At 39.2% G+C, this 25,460-nt stretch overlaps 1 protein-coding gene across 11 annotated transcripts in view; it reads right to left on the bottom strand.

Annotated features, from left to right (window-relative positions):
- LOC149774749 (uncharacterized) overlaps positions 1 to 25,460 on the bottom strand; it is a 160,948-nt gene that overhangs the window by 24,148 nt on the left and 111,340 nt on the right. For all 11 annotated transcript variants that reach the window (XR_016416740.1, XM_089944865.1, XM_089944871.1 and 8 more), the window contains 2 exons: positions 22,736 to 22,798; positions 882 to 1,141 (listed from right to left, as the gene is read on the bottom strand). Coding sequence is in view for 10 of the 11 variants with exons in the window: in XM_089944865.1 (XP_089800991.1) it covers positions 882 to 1,141; positions 22,736 to 22,798 (323 nt within the window). In the remaining variant the exon portion in view is untranslated. The remainder of the gene's footprint in view (positions 1 to 881; positions 1,142 to 22,735; positions 22,799 to 25,460) is intronic.

Raw genomic sequence — 25,460 nt, 5'->3', positions numbered from 1 at the left:
TTTTATTACACCATCTCTGATTAGTTTGTGTTCTCAGTGATTAATGTACATAAAATGCAAACATAATTCTGTCATAAAGTCATTAAATGTTTCTATATGTATTTCATCATGTACGTTATAGTAAACTACTATGAAAAGATTGTCATGGTCATTGATTGCATGGTGTGTTACCTGGGATATGATTGCTGAAAGTTCATTGCTCAGTAAGTTACAAACTCACACAATAAAAGTCGAAACTCACATGCAGATCTTGTATGGAGTGATACATTTCACTAGAATCAAGTGCCTGCCTGACCAAACGAGCTTCTTAATGACTCCATATCTTTCCACAATGGATCATTAACAAACCGTATGACTAATATAACTGAATTTTCTTTAATGTTTTCGACTCTTATACTTTAAGAACATGGCAGGTACTTAACAGACATAAATATTTTCTAAGTGTGTGCATGTATACATCCCGCTCTTTATATACGCAAACATTAGGATCCAGCTCTGCAGGTAAGTGGCATCCATCACCTTTCCTTTAAGCACATGCCCCTATACAGTCTTGATCATGCACAACACCACCAAAAATGATGCGATAGAATCAATGGTACATGCACTTGTGCATAGCGGTCACACCCACATGTCGACCAAGTAATTAATTCTTATCTGTACACAGTAATTCTGGATTCCTATGACAGAAATGTGTGTGTGCGTGTTATTTGATTGTAAGCTGAGAATGGATACATTTGTGATGCAATACAGCCATAAAAGAAGTGCCTTTCCCATATTGCTTACAGCTACTTTCCACTAAACCTTTAACGTGTTTCTCAAGAAAAGTAAAAAAGTTCTTCAAATTCCCCATTGTGAATCAGACAGCATACAGTTTTACTCACATGCAATACTCGATTAGTCCTCATGAAGGCAACTACCTCCTGGCGTAGCTGTTGTGGGGATTTTTGTACACCACAATTTAATCGTTGAAGCTGACTGGATACAGCCTCAAAAAAGCAGTTCCCATTAGCGGGTGTTTCATCATGAAGTTCCAGCCCCACTGATTGACAATTTACTTCCAATGTAGCTTGGCTGGAAGAAGCAGCTTGCTGTGATTTGTTTAGAATCTGCCACAACAATTTAGGGTCAGAACAAGGCACTCCTGTAAACAAAATTCCATATAAGCTTACACACTTAAATCTGGCGCTACAATTTAAGGTTTGAAGAAGGCACTCCTGCACACATAATTTCACATATGCATGCTCATTTGATCTTGATCAGACAGAAGCTCAAGTTCCTGTAGTTAAAATTTAAAATTAAATTCTGCTATATCATCACTCCAAACACCTATCATACTGTTGTATCCAATAGTAGCAAGAGGTTGAAAAGTTTAGTGACCATTACAAATTTAGGTCACTGAGGCATAATAATTTGGTTACTGCCTGGTACAAATGACAGTTGTTGTTGCTGTAGGGTTTAACGCCATTTTTCAGCACAAGATAGGCTATACATGGCAGCCAGTATAAATGGTGGAAGAAGAATGTGTGAAACTCCTGGAAAGAACCATCGACCCACGAGAAGCTACTGGCAAGCTTTCCCACATAACCACATTGGCCGAATCCGAGACTCGAACCCCCACAGACAGAGGTGAGATGGCAGTGATCTGTAATGGTTAGTGCTTTATATTACAGAAAAGGCAGAAGTTTATTTCAGTAACATTCAGATCTTTTTACCATAACAACTTTACATATTACCTGAAGATGGCTGAGTGTGTGACTTTACATATTACATGAAGATGGCTGAGTGTATGACTTGACATATTACATGAAGATGGCTGAGTATATGACTTTACATATTACCTGAAGATGGCTGAGTGTATGACTTTACATATTACCTGAAGATGGCTGAGTGTATGACTTTACATATTACATGAAGATGGCTGAGTGTATGACTATACATATTACCTGAAGATGGCTGAGTGTATGACTTTCTATATTACATGAAGATGGCTGAGCATATGACTTTACATATTACCTGAAGATGGCTGAGTGTATGACTTTACATATTACCTGAAGATGGCTGAGTGTATGACTTTACATATTACATGAAGATGGCTGAGTGTGTGACTTTACATATTACCTGAAGATGGCCGAGTGTATGACTTTATATACTACCTGAAGAAAGCTGTGTGTATGACTTTAAATATCACATGTACCTGGACTCAAACTGACTTAATAAATCACTATTTGAAGCCTGCTAAACCATGTCTTTATATATTGACTGGAATGAAATGGATTTACAGATTTGTAGCACACTAAACCATGTCTTTATATTTTAACTGGAATGAAACTGATTTTTAAATTTATGGTTTGTAGCAAGCTAAACCATGTCTTTATACATTTACTGGAATGAAACTAATTTTTAAATTCACGGATTGTAGCATGCTAAACCATGTCTTTATATACTGACTTGAATCAAACTGATTTTTAGATTCATGGTTTGCAGCATGCTAAACCATGTCTGTATACATTGACTGGAACGAAACTGATTTTTAGATTCATAATTTGTAGCATGCTAAACCATGTTTTGTTTCATACTGACAGGACAAAAATTTACTTATAGATTTAGTGTCTAACACATGATGAGCAATGTCTTTAAATTTAAAGTCAGTAACTTGTCGGATAAAGGATCTATACTGTCATTCCACTGACAGCTTTTAAATTAATAATACCTAAAACATACATGCATTTTTGATAGTTCCACTGACAGTGTTTTTACTGCAAACTAAATGTCCTATATCTGTTTGCATGTACACATTCTTCCAGTCACATACCATTAGTTGAGGTCAACTGTACATGTAATTTCTTACACTTGCTATTATAGGATGTCAGCCACACAAATCACATGTACAGGTAATATATAACACTTGTCTATTATAGTATGTCAGCTACACAGGTAGCAACTTAATACAGGAACCAGCAGTCATGCAATTATAAAAGGATTATGAATTAAACTGCATGTTCCAACTATCTGGTATGTGACAAATGGTGAACTAATGAAACATTAGAAAGTGCTGATGTCATTTTCAATTCTCAAATTACGATTTTTAAGTTGAACAGTTGAGAATTTTCAATCTGCATTCTGAGCATTTAGTTGTAAATGTGATTATTTTACTTGCAATGTGGAGTGCTCTTTATTTGTTATAAATAAATCAGTCTCAAACTTGATATAGTTTTAAAGTAATCACTGAACAGTAGAGAATTGAACCTGGGCTGCATGAGCAGCCATTTGTTTCCAAATAAAAACAATGACCTGCAACTTAATTAAAACATAATCAGATATACAGTTGATATATGCTGACAAACTCAACCAACAAGATGCTTTATTCATTGTTAACAAGCTCAGTCAATCATATGCCATCACATCAATCAGGTACTTGATATATTCTTAACAACCTCAGTCAATCAAATGCCATCACATCAAACAGGTACTTGATATCTTGTTAACAACCTCAGTCAATCATATGCCATCACATCAATCAGGTACTTGATATATTGTTCACAACCTCAGTCAATCATATGCCATCACATCAATCAAGTACTTGATATATTGTTAACAACCTCAGTCAATTAGATGCCATCACATCAATCAGGTACTTGATATATTCTTAACAACCTCAGTCAATCAAATGCCATCACATCAATCAGGTACTTGATATATTGTTAATAACCTCAGTCAATCAAATGCCATCACATCAATCAGGTACTTGATATATTGTTAACAACCTCAGTCAATCAAATGCCATCACATCAATCAGGTACTTGATATATTGTTAATAACCTCAGTCAATTAGATGCCATCACATCAATCAGGTACTTGATATATTGTTAACAACCTCAGTCAATCAAATGACATCACATGAATCAGGTACTTGATATACTGTTAACAACCTCAGTCAATCAAATGCCATCACATCAATCAGGTACCTGATATACTGTTAACAACCTCAGTCAATTAGATGCCATCACATCAATCAGGTACTTGATATACTGTTAACAACCTCTGTCAATCAAATGCCATCACATCAATCAGGTACTCGATATATTGTTAACAACCTCAGTCAATTAGATGCCATCACATCAATCAGGTACTTGATATATTGTTAACAACATCAGTCAATCAAATGCCATCACATCAATCAGGTACTTGATATATTGTTAACAACCTCAGTCAATTAGATGCCATCAAATCAATCAGGTACTTGACATATTGTTAACAACCCCAGTCAGTCAAATGCCATCACATCAATCAGGTACTTGATATATTGTTAACAACCTCAGTCAATTAGATGCCATCACATCAATCAGGTACTTGATATATTAACAACCTCAGTCAATCAAATGCCATCACATCAATCAGGTACTTGATATATTGTTAATAACCTCAGTTAATTAGATGCCATCACATCAATCAGGTACTTGATACATTGTTAACAACCTCAATTAGATGCCATCACATCAATCAGGTACTTGATATATTGTTAATAACCTCAGTCAATTAGATGCCATCACATCAATCAGGTACTTGATATATTGTTAACAACTTCAGTCAATCAAATGTCATCACATCAATCAGGTACTTGATATATTGTTAATAACCTCAGTCAATTAGATGCCATCACATCAATCAGGTACTTGATATATTGTTAACAACCTCAGTCAATCAAATGCCATCACATCAATCAGGTACTTGATATACTGTTAACAACCTCAGTCAATCAAATGCCATCACATCAATCAGGTACTTGATATACTGTTAACAACCTCAGTCAATTAGATGCCATCACATCAATCAGGTACTTGATATACTGTTAACAACCTCTGTCAATCAAATGCCATCACATCAATCAGGTACTCGATATATTGTTAACAACCTCAGTCAATTAGATGCCATCACATCAATCAGGTACTTGATATATTGTTAACAACATCAGTCAATCAAATGCCATCACATCAATCAGGTACTTGATATATTGTTAACAACCTCAGTCAATTAGATGCCATCAAATCAATCAGGTACTTGACATATTGTTAACAACCCCAGTCAATCAAATGCCATCACATCAATCAGGTACTTGATATATTGTTAACAACCTCAGTCAATTAGATGCCATCACATCAATCAGGTACTTGATATATTAACAACCTCAGTCAATCAAATGTCATCACATCAATCAGGTACTTGATATATTGTTAATAACCTCAGTTAATTAGATGCCATCACATCAATCAGGTATTTGATACATTGTTAACAACCTCAGTCAATCAAATGCCATCACATCAATCAGGTACTTGATATATTGTTAACAACCTCAGTCAATTAGATGCTATCAAATCAATCAGGTACTTGATATATTGTTAACAACCTCAGTCAACCAAATGACATCCCATGAATCAGGTACTTGATATATTGTTAACAACCTCAGTCAATTAGATGCCATCACATCAATCAGGTACTTGATATACTGTTAACAACCTCAGTCAATCAAATGCCATCACATGAATCAGGTACTTGATATATTGTTAACAACCTCAGTCAATTAGATGCCATCACATCAATCAGGTACTTGATATATTCTTAACAACCTCAATTAGATGCCATCACATCAATCAGGTATTTGATATATTGTTAACAACCTCAGTCAATCAAATGCCATCACATCAATCAGGTACTTGATATATTGTTAACAACCTCAGTCAATCAAATGCCATCACATCAATCATGTGTTTGATATATTGTTAACAACCTCAGTCAATCAAATGCCATCACATGAATCAGGTACTTGATATATTGTTAACAACCTCAGTCAATTAGATGCCATCACATCAATCAGGTACTTGATATACTGTTAACAACCTCAGTCAATCAAATGCCATCACATCAATCAGGTACTCGATATATTGTTAACAACCTCAGTCAATTAGATGCCATCACATCAATCAGGTACTTGATATATTGTTAACAACCTCAATTAGATGCCATCACATCAATCAGGTACTTGATATATTGTTAACAACATCAGTCAATCAAATGCCATCACATCAATCAGGTACTTGATATAGTGTTAACAACCTCAGTCAATTAGATGCCATCAAATCAATCAGATTATTGACATATTGTTAACAACCTCAGTCAATCAAATGCCATCACATCAATCAGGTACTTGATATATTGTTAACAACCTCAGTCAATTAGATGCCATCCCATCAATCAGGTACTTGATATACTGTTAACAACTTCAGTCAATCAAATGCCATCACATCAATCAGGTACTCGATATATTGTTAACAACCTCTGTCAATTAGATGCCATCACATCAATCAGGTACTTGATATATTGTTAACAACCTCAATTAGATGCCATCACATCAATCAGGTACTTGATATATTAACAACCTCAGTCAATCAAATGCCATCACATCAATCAGGTACTTCATATAGTGTTAACAACCTCAGTCAATTAGATGCCATCACATCAATCAGGTACTTGATACATTGTTAACAACCTCAGTCAATCAAATGCCATCACATGAATCAGGTACTTGATATATTGTTAACAACCTCAGTCAATTAGATGCCATCACATCAATCAGGTACTTGATATATTGTTAACAACCTCAGTCAATCAAATGACATCACATGAATCAGGTACTTGATATACTGTTAACAACCTCAGTCAATTAGATGCTATCATATCATTCTGATGCTTGATATATTGTTAACAAGCACAGTCTATCAGATACAAGTTCACATCTTATCAAATAATGTGCTTGAGTTTCAGTCGCAATGATTCTGAACCAATAATGTGATGGCAAAGGCTTATTTAACAAATTTGAACAACAGTAAATTAGCAACAGTCTCAAAAGTGATTTAAAATCTCTATATCCAGCACAAGACCAACTCAAAGATATATGCATGTCTCGATCATAATTAAAGTCAGCCAACAGCTTGATGAGATTAATCTATTTACTATTGGTGAAATGATACAAAAGTCAGTATTGATATGATTCATGATACACATCCTACAATTTGACATATCATAGATACACATATCACCTAGATGGTCCTTTCATCTTTTTAAGGTCTATCAGTGGTAAGGTTTGAACACACAAAGTAGCCACCATCATAATTAAATTTATCATATTTCCCAGTGGGATAAACCGAAAGTTTAATAAAAGAAAAAGAAGACAAGAAATAAAGCAACATAAAACCTTCACATAAAAGTGATTATTAAATGATCAGTATTTAATTTATACAGAAGGAACAGTTTGAGAATATCTCCTTTATATTGACATATCAGAGTCTGAACATAGTTACGGCATACAATTATTAGCATGGAATTGCCAAGGAGGGGCAGATTTCAAACTTTGTGAATTTGTGACCTGATGCTAATTTATAGATGGAAAGTGGGTATTCATAATTTTGTTTTAATCTGACAGAAATAAGTCCATGGACGCAGGACCATACCATAATGCCAGATGTATGATGAACAGAACATAACCATATATGGATACAAAGCCATACCATAAAACCAGATGCATGATGGACAACAAGCAGCAGAGGGGGCGAATCCGACAACTTTTTAGACAAAATTTGATTGAGGCTTTAAAACGACAAATAGAGCCTTCCTTCGAAATCTCACTTTTCGAACAAAAAAAAAATAAAGTCTCCGTTTGGCAAATGGAGCCTTAGCGTTTTTTACTCGAAAACGCTATATTTCGCCACAACATCTCGTTGGTGTTTTCCCGTGGTAATCATCGGGCGTCCCGCGTCGATGTCATCGCCCCCTCTGCTGCTATGATCTTACAAACAGAGTGATCACTAACTCCTCCTCTTGCAGATCAATTAGGTTATTTGACTGATCGGTAATTCTAAAATTAATTCTCGTTAAAAACCGATCATGGCATCGCATATAGACCGGATTAATCGGACTCTCAACGATTAAAAATCCCGGAGGGGCTGTTGGTGAAAATGAATAAAGGATATATCCCTGTTGAGCCTGATTTGATTGCTTGGTATCCACCTGGTAACTCCCTTCGATAACATCACATACTAGATTGATCGCTATCACCGATGCAATATTTACGTTGTGTGGAGCAATATGCCTACCACCATCTCCGTTATCGTATCTGAGGATAGTTGATGGGGGGGCGTCCGCGGGTGGATTCTTAGGCCATCCTAGTATGGTTCTTATTGAACTGTTATAAATATCAACCATATACCCCGGTGTGCTTATTTCAATCGTCGACGATAACGTCGGTTCATGAACCGTAATAGCGATTTTTGATTCTTTTCCTGTGATCGATTTTATCCTGCGTTGAAATTCTTTATTGATTTGCTCTATTTGGTATGACCCAGTTGGTATTGTAACCTCCTCCCAGTTTGGGGTCCCATCGGGTTTATTTGTCCGTGCAAAAACCAGCGAGTTATTAGGTTGTTGTCCGTTAAATGCGTTCGCTCGAATATTAGGCCAACTGTGATATATTCGCAATTTTGCCAGCGCTATTTCCTTCACTGGAACCGGCGACGGGAAGTTCACACTGAATTCGGGTTTCGTTGACGTTATCGATATCATATTTGTTTGTACCGGAGTGGTGTTCTCCGCGATCCGTTGAAGCAACTGAAACCCTTCGGGGTTCAGCGACATTATTATTATTCGTTGTCTTTAGTGTCTAATTTCAGCAACCAGGTGGTTCCGGCTTCCAGTTAAAAATCCTCGATTTTTGACATCGCGGAGCTATACAACTGGACCATCGTGGAGAATTCAACATCGGATATGAACGAATTATCAATCGACAACGAGATCAACCCGGATAATTTTGAGTACGCGTCGGATACTATTTGATGTTTTACTGTATACTCGTTGAGTTTTTTCTGAGAACACGATGATATCTTTTTAGTGATTGCGTTGGCGACTCCAGCAATTGTTGTCATCGCGGAGATAGCGATTGGAACAGCGATCGGGGCTATCGTGGTCACCGTGGATAAAATAACACCGGCGCCAGCTACTATACCCGACACCGAGTACACGACCGCGTCGATGGCGGTTATTTTTCGGCGGTATTTTTTTATTTTTGCACGGTATTGTTCGGAAAGCGTTTTTAAGTTCGCGGAGAATTCTTTTGCGGTATCGAATCGATATTGATGTGACGTCGGTGATACCTCTGATTCAATTACCCTGGTGGTCATTTTATTCTAAAAGAGCTAGTGTTTTTAATTACCTAGATTCGCTACAAATTCCACATACCATGTGATGTTTGCCCGGGCTAAATTTCCATCAACGGCATAAATTGTAAACTGTTCAGTTGCGTTCTTGTCTATAATTGTTGATATTGTATTGTTAAACCCAGATGAACTCGACGATAATATATTAAACTGCATCATTGAAACCAGTGTCAATCGGTAAATGCCCTTAACAGTTGCGGTAGTATTTACTGTATTCTGTGTAGGAGTCCAATCGAATGATCCATGCCGAATTGTGTATACTGTGTTGATGATGTTCTCATGAGGGATTTTTATTTTTTCGAATTGCTCTGCTACTCTCGGTAGTCCGTCTTTAATCGCTTCAACATCAGTTCCGATTATTTCTATTCTCCGCAAATTCGCGTCTATATTATTCTTGTTCGCTGCAACCCTAGTAATGAGTATATCTATTTCCTGTATATGCGCGTCCACATTTTTTTTGTTCGCTGCAACCTTAGTAATGAGTGTATCTATTTCCCGTGTATGCGCGTCCACATCTTTTTTGTTCGCTGCAACCTTAGTAATGAGTGTATCTATTTCCCGTGTATGCGCGTCCACATCTTTTTTGTTCGCTGCAACCTTAGTAATGAGTGTATCTATTTCCCGTGTATGCACGTCCACATCTTTTTTGTTCGCTGCAACATCAGTTTTGACTGTTTCTATTCTCCATTCATGCGCGTCTATATTATTCTTGTTCGCCACAATATCAGTTTTGATCGTTCCTATTCTCTGTTCATGCACGTCTATACTTTTTTTATTCGCTACAATATCAGTTTTGATCGTTTCTATTTCCCCTGTATGCGCGTCTATATTTCTTTTGTTCGCTGCAACATCAAGTTCGATTGTTTCTATTTCCCCTGTATGCGCGTCTATATTCCTTTTGTTCGATGCAACATCAGTTTTGATTGTTTTTATTTCCTGTCCATACACGTCTATATTTCTTTTGCTCGTTGCAACATCAGTTTTGATCGTTCCTATTTCCCCTCTATACACGTCTACACCCTTTTTGTTCGCTTCAATATCAGTTTTGATTGTTCCTATTTCCTGTGTATGCGCGCTCATATTATTTATGATCATTGTAACATCAGTTTTGATTGTTTCTATTTTCCGTCCATGCGAGTCTACATTATTTATGATCGTTGCAACATTAGCGCCGATTATTTCTATTTCCCGTTCATGCGCGTCTACACTCTTTTTGTTTGTTGCAACATCAGTTTTGATTGTTTTTATTTCCTGTCCATACGCAGTGATATCATTTATAGTTGTTGTAATCTCATCCAGCTTGGTATTTTTTTTACCAAAGAATTTATCAAAGTTGTCATCGATCCTGTTAACATTTTTTCGTAACGTGTAAAATTGGCCCGACAGCGTTGTAAACTCCGAAATAGTATTTTTTATTGTTGCAAGATTCGGTTCGGTTACCGTCGGGGTCCCGAAAAAACTAGCGGTAGTGAGCTGTATATCGGTGATAGATTTTTTCACCTCGGTGGCAGATTTTTTCACCTGCGCGTCGAGTTCGGTCACCGATCTATCCAACCTTATAAAACCGTCTTTGACTAATGTTACCGCCGATATATGTTCACCCGGTTTGAGTCGTCCGTCGCCGGTATACAACGCGATAGTGTCCTCGGCGGCATCACGCTGTCGTGTTAAAACATCATCCAGCGACACATTACTGGATTTCAATTTACCCTGGCGGTCTTGAAATACGACTATTTCACCTGGGTCAACACTGGTTAAATTCAACATATCGGCGATTTCATCCTCGATTAGTTTTTTTATGTCATCGGTGGCGAGCGTTTCCGTGGATTCCTTCAGCGCCGAAACCGGTCGTCCCCAAATATCAATCATCGTTATTGTAAAAAAAAACGGCGTTTCTAATTAACCCGCCGGGCCTCTACGACCCCACTAGTGTATTCGTTTACAACTACATGAGGTGGTTTTCGCGATGATGAAATCGCCGCAAGTACGTTTAATACCTCACGGCCACATATCGGTGGGTCACTTAATCGCTGTGTTGGCAACGTGGAATAAAACGCCCGGGCTGAACACGCCCGGATATACCGCATGAACTCGTTCGGCGGGGCTAACCCGTATGAATCAAAATAGACGATCGCACGCGGATCAATCGCGTATGCAACCCAATGAGTTCCCGCTCCGGAGGACCCATCGAGGTTAATTATGCCGGTTTCAATATTCCTTGGTGCCGACGGTAATTGATCCCTCATAAAAACACCTCTGAAGTTTTTTATCGCTAGCGCGTTTGCGGCGTCTATTAAATCAAAATTAGACATTGGAGTCATTGACTCAGGAGTCATTGACTCCCGAGTCAATAAACGGTTCCCGGTAGTCTCAGACCCTTTCCCGAATACCATGAATACGGGGTTCCCGGTAGTCTTAGACCCTTTCCGGCCACGGGTCGTTTTTTTTTGTAGCCTTTCCCGGTTGCCTTCTTCAATGCCATTCCCGCCGCGGTACCAACGGCCCCCAACGCAGCCGCCTTAGCCACTGCTGGTGCGGCCGCGGCAATCAACGCTGGAATCGCAGCTAACAGCGGAAATATCCCACCGGTCTTTTCCATGTTTTTAATTGCTGCGGCCGAGAAATCTACCTGAACACCCTTTCTGTTCTTCATCGCATCATTGAAATGTTTTATTTGACGCGCCGTCAACGATATCTTATGATTACCGCCCGCCATCTGCGACGGCTTCAGCGTTATTGTGGTTCCGCATTGTTTAGCCGACTTTGATCGTAATTTCTTGACTTGACCATCAGTCAACTCTACACTGACGACACTATACGACATTTTATTGTAAACGCGTTTATGTTTTCAATTACATGTTTTCCACTGGTGCATCAACGATTCTCATTCGTCCACCAACGCCTTCTAGCAGCATTGATTTATCGCTGAGAATGACAGCAACCGCTCTATAATTAACACCAGCCGGGTCTATACGAGCTCGGAAGTGTATATCAACGACGGATTGTCTCGTTAAATCAAGATGTTCCAACGAAAAATAATAAATCGGATACAGCTTTTTAAAATCAAGTTGTGATATTTGCAAACCGGTGTCGACGTTTTGATCACGACCGATGTATGACAGCAATCGATGATACACACGTGCGACATGGTTGTCGCCGTAATTAAGCTGTATATCCTCGGATGGTTCCTGTTGTCCGTTTATTCTCAGCGAAACCTCCCTGACTCCTAATTTATCAAATATCATATGGCTGCGTTCTTGACTGCCCAATCGTTCCCTATTCTGTAGCGCTATAAAAATATGACGCGGGGCTGAAACACCCTGTTTTGATGCCAGGTGCCATGTAAACGTATCGGCGACGTTATCCTCTTTAGCATCAGTTGTTACCGCTAGCCAACTCAACAACGATTTTCCTCCCTGTTCCATAAATGCTAACAATCGTGCTTCCGTGGTAACTGATGGAGTCAGCACCGGCATCCACAATGCCATTTTAGTTAAAATGACTTTACCGGCAGCGACGCCAGCAGCATGCCATATTGCATTGTTATCATCGCCCCTTCGCGTCAGCGCGATTGTATGCTTAGCCCCATAGATAACCCTCCTGACATTTCTGCAGAATCCAAATATGTGATGGAGTGGAATCGCGCATGAAAACTGTCGGCGTGGTCTTTGCAACATTGTTACTCGTGCTGCGAATCCCATATTGTAATTATCGTTAAGACTTTTTATAACAGTGAAATTAGCGTCTGGTCTTGCTCTGCGGTCTGGGTTATTTGCTTCAGCCTGTGGGTCAACTGCGGTATCTCTTTCCACCAGCACGTTAACGTATTGAAGATGATCAGCGTTATCGGTGGTGTCCTTCGCAAACATCATAGATGGGCCAGCCGATCTCGTATAATCGTCCGAGTATCTCGCTAACCCAATTATCGTCGTTGCAACATCAACCTCGCGTTCTATTGATTCAATTTCTCGCCCGTCAATAAGATATCTGGCGCTCTCAAATAACGCCATGATACCGTTGTTAACGAAGCCAACTCGAACACGATCGTTATCTGCGTATGGTGCATTATCGGCGGCATTTGTCACGAGTTCTCCCTCAATTTCGATAAACGCTTCACATGGCAGAAAGTATCTACTGGTATCTTGGACTTGAAGTTCAATTCGCGATCGTAGGTCGGGTTGCGCTGCATAATAAGAATAATATTGATAATCACGGACAGAATCATCCCTGCGCACTGGGGCATCCATATCAAACGCGGGATCAGCGGTTCGCGCAAACATTTTATTATTTATCATGTTGATGTTTTCAATTGCGATTTTCTTTGAATTCTGTTTAAGACCACTCCCCCGCTATTGTGTTCATGGGCGCGTTGGTGGATGACTCAGCCGCCAACGACTCTAGTTTTTCTTCCACGGCGTTATTTATTACTTTACTGACATTTGCAGGCATCACCGTCGTTGATGGCATCACCGGTGGTTTCTGTTTTTTTCTCCTGGATTTCACCAACGACATTAGTTTGTCCTTTGCTGCAGAAAGCGCCCTTCCGGCAACATCTCCAATGGCACTAATACCCTTATCACGAATAACATCAATAGCCTTCATTCCTAATTGTTTGGCTAACGGCGCTACTTTTGGAGCCATTCTTGTAAATAACCCCGCAATGGTGCTACCGAGACCATCTCCATAGTACGCGCGGTAAACAGGCAATCGCGAGTTTACCACGTAGACGAGTACTGGTTTATCATGGTTGTAGTGTATGATCATCCTTATTAAAAACACCAGTTTTCCAATTAATCATCCACGAGTTCGTCTATGAGCGTTCGATATGAATTAATGTCTATGATACCACCTGCAAATAACCGCTTGCAAATATCAGCAGCCTCATTGATTATTTCCGTAGAGTTATTTCCGGCTCGTTTTCCTCCGATTAGTACCTCTAGCCGTGATATATCACTGAGAACACTACCAGGACAGGTAACACTAGCGTTTTCAACTAGACCACTACCACTTGGATACCCCTCTCCGCTTGTTTTTTTAGAACCAGCTTTTTTTTGACGTTTTTCTCGGACTTCTCCTTTTTGTTGTTGTAGTAGTATATCATAATCATCAATTCCCCTTCTAAATTCTTTATATCCCAATTCTTTTGTATCCAAGCGATCAACCCTTTTATTCGTTTTATACAACCAATTAACCCAGTCATCTCGTTTTATATTACTGTTTTTATACTCGTCTTTTAAAAAGTCTTTTCTTGAATGATAGCTTTGAGCGGCAAAATTACCAAAAACCCTATACTCGTCGAATTTCAGTAATTGAAATCGTTTTATTTGTGTTATAGCCTCTTCAGTGAGTTTATCTATAAAGGGGATCCCTTTTTGAGTGGAAATTTTTTGAAGTTCACCAACATCACCCTGTTCAGAATCATCAATATCAGCTAATCGTTCATACTCTCGTTGGGTTTTTATATCACTGGAAAGTTGTTTTATCCGTTGCTGTGTTTGTTCTGTCTCTGCTGCTATCTTTTCAAGCACAGGAAGAAGAGGTGCCTCTTTCCGTTCGCCTTCCTTAGGAATATCCCCATATATTGCTCGTTCTGTTGCAGCTGTAACATCCTTAGTCGCTTTAGTTACCGGGGCAAAGAGTTGTTCGCTTCCAACAGTAAAATCGGTTTGTAGTTGCTGTCGCGTTTGAAGTTGTTCTCGGACCCTGTCTCGTAACGGTATGAACTTTTTAAGCGCTGCTAGCCGCTCTCTGGCTAGCCGAGTAGTAAGTGATTCACCTACCATTATTGTAAATTGATCCGCAATTTTCTAATTTTCCGCCGAGTGTACCATCGGGGGCTCCACGGAGTTTTCGTCTATAATCCTTCTAATGTTTTTGATCTTACTAGAAATCTCCCGGCGTCGTTCATAAACACGTCCGAGTTTTTTTCGTATTATTTCAACGGCAGTAAATAGTCCAATGAATGCATTTGCGTCATTGTGGTACAAGTTTTCATTAATCGTATGTTGTAATCGTTTTACAAAAAAATACTCGCGGGCCAGGGTAAAACGCCCCCGTTTCGATTGTTCGTTAATAATCTCATAATCGGATAATATTTTTTCACTGTCGAGACCATCAGATAATTCAATTCCTTGATTTTTTAATTTTGAAATCTCGGCTAATATATTATTGATGTCTTCGATATTCATTATTCTTATAGAACATCTTGTTTTTAAATAAAAAAAAATGAAAAACCCGTGTATCAATCCCGAGGTGTTTAATAATTCGTTTTCTTCCGGAATGGACAATTTATTGTCAGCGCCATAGGCGCCGGCGACTTCGTCAGCGCCATAGGCGCCGGTGACTTCGTATCTACATATGAAAATCGAATTATATGCCCGGTCTTTTTTGAGATTGCTGTTTGATATACTCGTTCTGCTACTTTTCGTATTGAGGCGATACAAATGTCAAAGTATCTACTGGCTTCATTCATCGACTGAAATATTTTTTCCTCGTGAGTTGTTGTATCAAATGACTTTACGGATTTTGCTTTCTTTGGGTATTTACCGGTTTGGCCTTTTTTGGTATTTTGACTCTGAGAGATGGCTTGCAAGTTTATAAGAGAATTATCAGTCTTATTATTATTAATATGATCAATCACAAGTCCATTTTCGATTAATCCGTTAAATGCTTCAAATACCACCCTGTGAACATGGTACTTCTTCTTTCCGGCACCAAACATCAGATACCCCTGATTACTTACGGTACCAACCGGCTTCTTCAGTTTGCGGTTTCTAACAATGCCGTCGCGAGATGCCTCGTAATTGACGACCACAGGATGCGGCTGAAATTCTTGGTCCATTTGTATAATAATACTACTTGTCTAATTTATTATTTGGTTTAATTATGAATCTTTCAACGTAGTCTTGGGGGGTTTTGATGACGAAGTCAGCGGTGGGGTCAATGACGGCGTTTTTAATTCGCTTGTCATAATAGCGTTTTAGTTCCCTGTATCGCTTTCCGCCACAATTAATACACAACTGCGATTTTCCTCTTACACCGACGTGGCAAACCAAGCACGGGAGGGGGCCAAGAGAACCATTACGAACGCTTTGTAAATGATATCCGCAGAATTCACCTCTACATGATTTATTGCACGGGGTTGTCGACCCAATCATCAACCATTTGCAGTGATTCATTATACTATATTCTTTCATTTAAATACTTGTTTTAATTATATGGATGAGTTCGAGAGATTGGCAGCAATTAAGCCCCGGAAAAATATTAAGTTCAATCTCGATAGAGTCCTCAAGGACACACCAAAAGCGTTAATAAACGATAGAACCCTGTTGAGTAAAGTACGCGATTGTATCGATGAATTCAAGCGTGATGGCGCATCTCATAGTTGGTCAACATTTCGAATTGATGGCGTTGTTGATGCTACCATGAACGACAACCGCGCAGCAACGATAATATCACAACTTGACGGTAAAAGGTATTTCTTCAGAGTAAAATTCATTGTCCGGGTGGAATCAGGTAATTGGATCATACGTGATAAATTTGAACCAGTTCTCAGCGACAAGAAAACAGTCATTGTCAGCCGCGACTCCAAGCCGGGGTTGTTAACCGGAATTGACAGACCATACTATGAACGAGCGTATCCTGAAACAGCAGTTGTTTATGGAATATACCCGTTAAATAAGAAACCTGATATCGGAAAACTGAAACCAATGAAACAGTCAACGGGGATAAATTGTGTAGCAGAACGAGTAATAGAGCATTTTACAAATGCGTGTCAAGGAAACAAATTGACTGATTTACGACGTAGCAAAATCAACCAGTGGGAACTAACCGTAAAAGAGCGTGGAGCAACCATCAGCGACATAGCGAGATTAGAAACGTCGTTGAGATTTCCAATAACCGTTACAACGATAACCGGTGAAGTATTATACGAATCAAAGTACAAATCAAATGGGGCTCCAATCAAAATTATTGATCATAACGAACACGCATGGACGCCCGCGATCACAATATTTCCACGGGATAGAACAGTAAAGTATATACCCGAAGAATTCCTGGGAGAACAATTCCTGGGAGAAGAATTCTCCCGGGATGGTTTTCTCGCGGAGAGGAAACTATTTGATGCTATTGCTTGCTTGTGTAAAAATGACCCTGTATCAGTGTGGTTACTTCGCAGCGCTGAAAACGATGCGGATACCTTTGATCAGTTTGTAAGACCAAACGGTGAATTATATCGCACTGAAGCATTTCACAACAGGATGAAACAAACCGCCATGGAATTTGAGGAGCATGATGAACAACTGCTAACAAATTGTTTTACGATTCCATCGGTTGTAGCTCATGTTGCAGCAAGGAAAAATGCGTGGAGACCAACGCGCAAGGAATTTCTGCCGGATGTACAATCCAGTTGTTTGGAGTATTATCACGGTGGATTATGGAACACTGAATACAACCGCGACGCTATGATCTCGGTTGATATGGTTGCCTGTTATCCAGCGAGTTTTCTCGGGTATGGATCCGCCGCTAAGTACTTTAGACGATTTGGACACCCCAGACATGAAATGACTCGTGTTGCTATTAATGGACCACTGCCTGATTTTGATTTAACCGGATTCGCTCGCATAGTATCATTTGAATTCGCGGCAGGACTCCATCGCTGTTGTTATATTTGGATCGGTAGACACATGGCTGAAAAGAAGTGGCTGCCAATAGCGCTGCTACGGTATATGATTGATTGTAGCATGCTTGTATCGTTGATTGTCAGTGACGCGATTATATCATACCGGGCGCAGACTGAAGTCTGGTTACCAGAACCGGAGCGTCTAGATAGCATAATTGACGAGTCCAGAAAACACATTGATGCCGACGAGGAATATATCATCGAATGGTCCAGGAGGATATTCAACCAACGAAACCGCGAGGCAAAAGATCTCGGTAGAAGAATAATTGGTAAGTTCACACAAGGTGGAAAAAACCACGACTACAAACGATATTGCTCACGGCTGATTATAGATGACGCAGAATATGATTTCGTAATCAAGGACGCAGTGGCCAAAAATAGATACGTGAACTGCAAAACAGCTTTCTTGTCCAATGGAACAAAGTTGGGCACAGTTGTTACTTACAGCGATGGAGACAGCCCGGCATATCCACATTTGAGGGCGTCTATGCTGGGTTACGCCGCTATCAATTTATTCTCGATGATAAATAGATTTCCCGACACCGCGGTTAGAGTAGCCGTTGATTCGTTTTATATAGACGTAGCGTATAAGGGAAACTTAGCCGAGTTTACTAGTCCGGACGAGAGTTGGGGTACATGGAGAATTAAAAATGAAATACGACGCGATTATTCCCCGTCAGCAGATGTCACCGTTGAGAACGACTACTTACGCGGTGATAAATTGTCAGAATGGTCTAATGCACCACCGTGTTCTGATCCAATTTGTAGACACAAAACAGTTTATTTAAGCGGCTGTGGCGGGTCAGGAAAGACGACTCGGGCAATTGAATTATTTCGAACGCGGGCAAGTATAATCGTGCTTACACCGACCCATAGACTAGCGCGAGAAATAAAACAACGAAATGTTGACGCCGTTACTTATCACAGCTTTTTTCGATACAGCGGTGGTGAGTGGACTCCTGATCGAATGGGTGAAAAATTTATTCCTGGGGTTATCATTTGGGATGAGATATGTACTGTTTCGTTAGATGTTTTACAAATGTTTCTTGATTGGTTGCTGCTCGCGAATACAGCGGTGATCATGTGTGGCGACCATGGTCAACCACCACCATTTGTCGGCGAGGGTCCACATGATTGGTTAAAGGGTTTTGTGGACTATTATGAAGAAACCGATACTGATTACCGAGCACTTGATGAACAACTGCGCGGGGTTAAAAAATTAATCAGATTACAGCCGGATAGAATTCAGTGTGAAATAATCCGCGAGGTGATTCCGGAAACGCCGTTAAATGAATTCTGGGAAACATGGAGACCAAACGATTTGATTGTAGCGAGTAGAAAGATAGTCAGAGACACACTTCAGCGGAAGTTGTTTACGTTGCATAAGGAAAAGTTTCCAACGCGTCCAGTGCCATTATGTTATAGACCCGCGGACACACGGCGGCAGAACATTGAAGTTGAAATTCCAGGCCTGACAGCGTCAGGGACAGAAAAACAAATTCTCGTGCTGAATGATATCGTGCTCGTTGATATCAGCGTCGTCGAGGACGCGCTACGTGCTGATAAATCCCCGTGGACGCTAGGATACGCAACAACAATACATTCCTCGCAGGGACTAACCATCACGGACACAATTGTTTGGATGGTTGATAATCGCATCGAATGGTCGAATCTAGTCTATCTTGCAGTGTCCAGAGTACGAAGGATAAATCAGCTTCGAAGAATTGTTATTGACGGAGTCACTGACGAAGCCGGCGACAAAGTCACCATCGATGCAAGCGTCATTGATAGAAAACTCTCGGGTTACCGCCAACAGGATAAAAAAAAACAGCGGCGTTTTGATATTGATGCCGAATTAATAATCTCGCTACGACAACAACAGAATAATCACTGCGCGAGTTGCAATTGTATAATGAGTTGGCGTTATTCGGATAAAGACACTCGCCAATTTACCGTGGATAGGATCGATAACAGTCTCGGTCATGTCAAAAACAATGTGAGGTTGACCTGTCTTGAGTGCAATAGACGCAACGGCGCTAGTTAAGACCACGTGGTGGCAATTGAGTATCGTTAGGTATCACTTGTAGTTGCTCGCGTGTAAATCCACGCTGAGGAGCAGTTGAATCCAGTCTATAGATCGGTGGTCTACCAGTTGATCGTGTTATCGTTGATATGTTATGTGTGGTAACACTCCAAATAGGATCAGTAGCTCTTTTTTTACCGCCTTCAAGCTCTCCTGGTTCATACAGATATCTAACAGTGACATCGCCGAGAATCGGCTTGGAAACGCTATTTATTTTTGATTTTCCGGGTATATACTCGTATTTAATCGCGTCGCTGGGCTTCATGTTGATTGCTCGGGTAATCTCATTATTTAACGCGGCAATTACACCTGGCAACCTTTTAACCCATTCACGAGATCGTTTTTCTTGGATGAATTCCTTCGCGTATTGATATCCAAATAACCGTTCAGAAAGAGTCCGATTGAATCGTTCAACAATTGCCTGATCACGATGTAGCGCAGTATGACCTCGTCGTATCGCGACGCTATGATGTTTCAGCGTTGATAAAACAGCGCCGCGAAATTCACTACCGGGATCAACTTGTAATAGATTTGGCCAGCGCAGAGGGCCTCTTCGATAAATTCTTTCAAACGCAGCGGCTACTTCAGTTGCCGACTTTGTTTTTAACGGCTCCGCTTGTTTGTATCGACTCGCAACATCAACTACGGTTAGCGCGTATTTGTAACCGTTGTCATGCGGCAGAAATAGTATATCAGCCTGATGAACTTCATTAGGTACGCTGACATCAAAGCGCGAGAAGTTGATTTGTTTAGGCGGTGGTAGATAGATTTGCCATATAGCCTGTTTGGATAACCAATTAGCCGCAGTGGTCTTTGTTACCTTTGCAGCGCTTGCAAGCTTACCAATTGCGGCCTTCCCCTTCCAGTATCCTCTCGGAGAATAATAGATGGAATCCATGTTGTTATTATAAACGCTATCGTTTTCAATTACCAGCGCGAGAAGCTCCGCTTCCAATCATTAATTTACCTTTCATAGCCGATTTTACCAACCATGAGGCCAATTTTTCTTTGAAGGATTTATCAGGAATAGCATTTAGCGCGTGAATTAATTTTACATCCGCGATATGACGCTGTTGCAGATCGCTACTTTTGTAGTAAGCAACATCATGAGCATGACACGCCTTATCGATAGCGTTTATTGGATACTCACCGGGTTTGGGCTGATTTTGATCATCGAGTCTAATATCTAATCGTGTTCCGGGGCCACAGTAGCTATATCCTGGGAGGTGTTTTTCTCCTGGATACTTTGCCCACGGTGTTCCGGGGAGTTTTGCCAATTTGGCTGCAATATCACCTCCTCGCTTTTTTTTAAAACATCCCCGGGTTTAATAGAAATAAATCTAAATTTCTTTGTACCGCATTGTACACACTTACCAGTAAGCGCCGATGTGTTATTTCTTGTTGTAGCGGTTGTCATATCATTTGTGCCAGTACGCACTCTACACTTCACACAATATAGATCCATAATTTATGTATAGAAATATGAATATAATTGATTTTTCGGCGACTAAAACAAGAGAACCAGTTAAGCATGTTGCAGCGTTACCAAACTCGATCCGGATGATTATCATCGGACCATCTGGATCCGGCAAGACGCAATTGTTACTCAATTTAATAATGAGATGGATGAAGTGGGATAAGTTGTATTTGGTTGCTCCTAGCGTGGATGATCAACGATGCTACGAGGTGTTGAAAGATTTCAACGAGAATGCATCAGCGATCGCTAAAAAAAATGTCATCGAGTTTATTACAGATATCAATGATGCACCGGGTATTGATGATATTGATGGCGACGTTAACAATCTAGTCGTGTACGATGATGTTATGTTAGATAATCAAAAAAACCCAGCTAGGATATTTTCCAGAGGCAGGCATAAAAACACTGACGTGATATATGTCACTCAACGATACACTCAGATTCCAAAAGTAATTAGAGACAACTGTAATATTCATGCTGTGTTCAACGGCGTTGATACACACACGCTACGAAATATTTGGCAGACATGGTGCGGCGGTGACATGGACTTTAATGTTTTTCGAAACTTTTTTAGTCATGCTCAGTCGACCCCACATGGATTCGTAACGATAAATTTACATGATCCTCGGACACGATATCGTATCGGACTTGACCAAATATTCGGTTAGTTGTAAATAATTTTCATTGTAAATAACTTCTTAGCAGCAGAGGGGGCGATGACATCGACGCGGGACGCCCGATGATTACCACGGGAAAACACCAACGAGATGTTGTGGCGAAATATAGCGTTTTCGAGTAAAAAACGCTAAGGCTCCATTTGCCAAACGGAGACTTTATTTTTTTTTTGTTCGAAAAGTGAGATTTCGAAGGAAGGCTCTATTTGTCGTTTTAAAGCCTCAATCAAATTTTGTCTAAAAAGTTGTCGGATTCGCCCCCTCTGCTGCTCAACATATAACCATATATGGATACAAAACCATACCATAAAACCAGATGCATGATGGACAGCACATAACCATATATGGATACAAAACCATACCATAAAACCAGATGCATGATGGACAGCACATAACCATATATGGATACAGAACAATACCATAAAGCCAGATGCATGATGGACAGCACATGACCATATATGGATACAGAACCATAAAGCCATATATGCTAACTATCAGTACAGTATTTAATTCATACAGGAAGAAGACAATTGATACTTTTTGACTGATAAGGTTTACCTGGAATTTTCAATGTTCTAGCTCTCACATCTTGGACTTGAGGCAGGATCAGGTCTTGTTTAGCTGAATAAGAAAATGGTGTCTTAAAGAAAAATAGATTTATTTATTGCTACAACAAGCTAGTCATCTATTACCTTAAGAAAGCAATGTCTTAAACAATGAGATATATCTATCCATGCATGCTAGTCAACTATTGATGAATGTGCTGCATTAATACACACAAAGAGATATCTATCAATAAAACAAGCTAGTCAGCTATAACTTAAAGAAACATATATCTTACACACGAAAAGATCTCACATTACAACAGGCTACTCAGTTATCTATTGAGCTTAAAAGTGCAACTTATATTGAAGATTTAACAAACAAATTTAGAGACATTTTGTAAAATGGCTACTGTGATGAGGTCATCAAAAGTATACAATGGTGAAATTGGCTTCGGCTCTTGTGATAGAAATGTAGAGTTACTACTCAGACATTAAAGAGTGGAAAGGACAGTTTGATGGAAAACTTAAAATATTGACACTTCACCAAGCTGATGAATATGAAACCCCCAATAAAGTACACAAGTCATGTTTGAACAATAATACATAAATATACTAAGTTTCTTCACTAAAGCTGAAGGAGAGTGTTTGACACTATAGAATGGAAATAAAAGGGTGATGGAAAACAAATTACTAAAATCACCATAAAGATAGGACACTAATGTAGGGTACAACACTAAATGACAACATAGAAATATACAAACCTTAACTACATAATCTTTAACAGACTGACCAGTCCTAACAATAACCTCTTAATGCTGAGCACATAGCAAAGGCAGCTGTTAGTACCATTTTTGGAAGTCTTTGGTATGACTTGGCCAGGGCTCATTTGGTCTAGAAATTCTCTGTCAGTAGCATGTTTTCTATTGAAATTTCATCTGCTGATTGCAATTGTTATACCAATAACTATTTCAAAGTTAGTCTCTTAGTTTAATAACATATACTTAAAAGCCCCTTATGATATAATAAATTTAGTAAAATTTGCACAAATTGTGTTGGGTGATTATGAGAAGCTTTTTAAAGCGTTGTTCAATTTTAATAACGATGGCCATATTTGACAGCTCTGTATACGTAATTTATGCATAAAGCTGTTGATACTAGATTATTTTCTGACAAACATAGTCAATTTCTGTTGAACAGTTTCTGAGAACAAATCCTTTTAAGCTGTTACTTCTGTTTAGCAACAATGACTTGTGATCATTTCTAGAAATGTGAAAACCCTTAATGTTGGGGTGCTTTCTGCAAGAGTTAGCGTAATTATGTTGCTCAGTTCTTCAAATGTCATTTACATGTTTTTCTATTGAATTAAATGTGGTCATATCGTATGGATGGACATCACGAGCACAAAATTCAAGCCCATTACACAAGGGTCTTACGACAGATTTGTAAAATTCTCTTGAGAAATAATTGTGAATCAACTGATTAAAGTTTTTGGGCTGTTTTTGTTTTCAGTCATATTGTTGTTGTTGTTGTTGGGTTTAATGCCATTTTTCAGCACAAGATCGGTTATACATGGCAGCCAGTATTAATGTTGGAGAAAGAACCAGGGAAAACCCCGGAAAGAAAAACCGAGCCACAAGAAGCTACTGGCAAGCTTTCTTACATACCCACATTGGCCGAACCTGAGATTCGAACCCACACAGACAGAGGTGAGATGGGAGTGATCTGTAACGGTCAGCACTTTAGACCACTTGGCCGCTCGGGGCCCCATTTTCAGTCATGTGGTTTAATTTTAGTGCTATTTAATGTCAGTTGTACACACTGAAAGTCCTCTGTTCCTGGATCCCTGAGTTATATTTAGTATGTCCAATTGTATTTGGTAGCTTTCTGATAAAATCTTACTTAATGGTCTTCTTAATTTTAATAAATGCCATACTGTTTGAAGGTATAAGGTCTTCCTGCCAGGATGCTTTGTATTAAAGATGAGCAAACTATGTCAAGAACTCCAATGTTACAAACTGTAATTCCAAGTCTGATATAAATTGGATCAGAAGTATTACTTCTAGGGTTCTAAATGACTTTAAGCCTAATTATCTCCCTGGCACATTTTTATCACGCAGATTAAGCAATAAGGAAGATACAATATAATATGACACAAAATAAATCTGGGAACCACAGCTCTGATAATTACCCTATTGGAAACATTTATAAATGGTCGTTACCAGTTTGAATCATAACAAAAGTGAGTTACATTTATCTATCAGAAGGTAAGGAAATAATCATTGGAGGAAACATTAATTTCTAATGATAAATTCCATTTTATTTATCTAATATGGCTATCACAAGAAATATTTTTATTAGAGAGAACAATGCTACAATGAGAAAATATTATTCTCTACTAACCCCTAAAAGTCATTGTTCCTTCTGTGCTTTCATAAGTTTTCCTCTTTGATAAAAGCAAAAGCTTTTCTTAAGGACACTTAGGCTTAATGCTTCAACATCCATAAATTTAGAGGTCTCTTTCAATTTCCTAATCTACACTGCATCGTCTTGCTTGTCTATCTAATGTGCAAGGTACAGAGATGGCTCTTTCAATTTCCTCATCTACACTGCATCCTCTTACTTGTCTATCTAATGTGCAACGTATGGAGAATGCTCTCTTTCAAAACCACCGAGAATTATATATATATATATATATACTGAAGACCTACCAAATGAATATTAATTTATCTATTCCTGGG

Source organism: Sinohyriopsis cumingii, unplaced genomic scaffold (genome assembly GCF_028554795.1).
Source record: "Sinohyriopsis cumingii isolate HCF-2022 unplaced genomic scaffold, ASM2855479v2 utg000160l, whole genome shotgun sequence".
Taxonomy (NCBI): domain Eukaryota; kingdom Metazoa; phylum Mollusca; class Bivalvia; order Unionida; family Unionidae; genus Sinohyriopsis; species Sinohyriopsis cumingii.
This window is presented reverse-complemented; position numbering and strand designations above follow the sequence as displayed.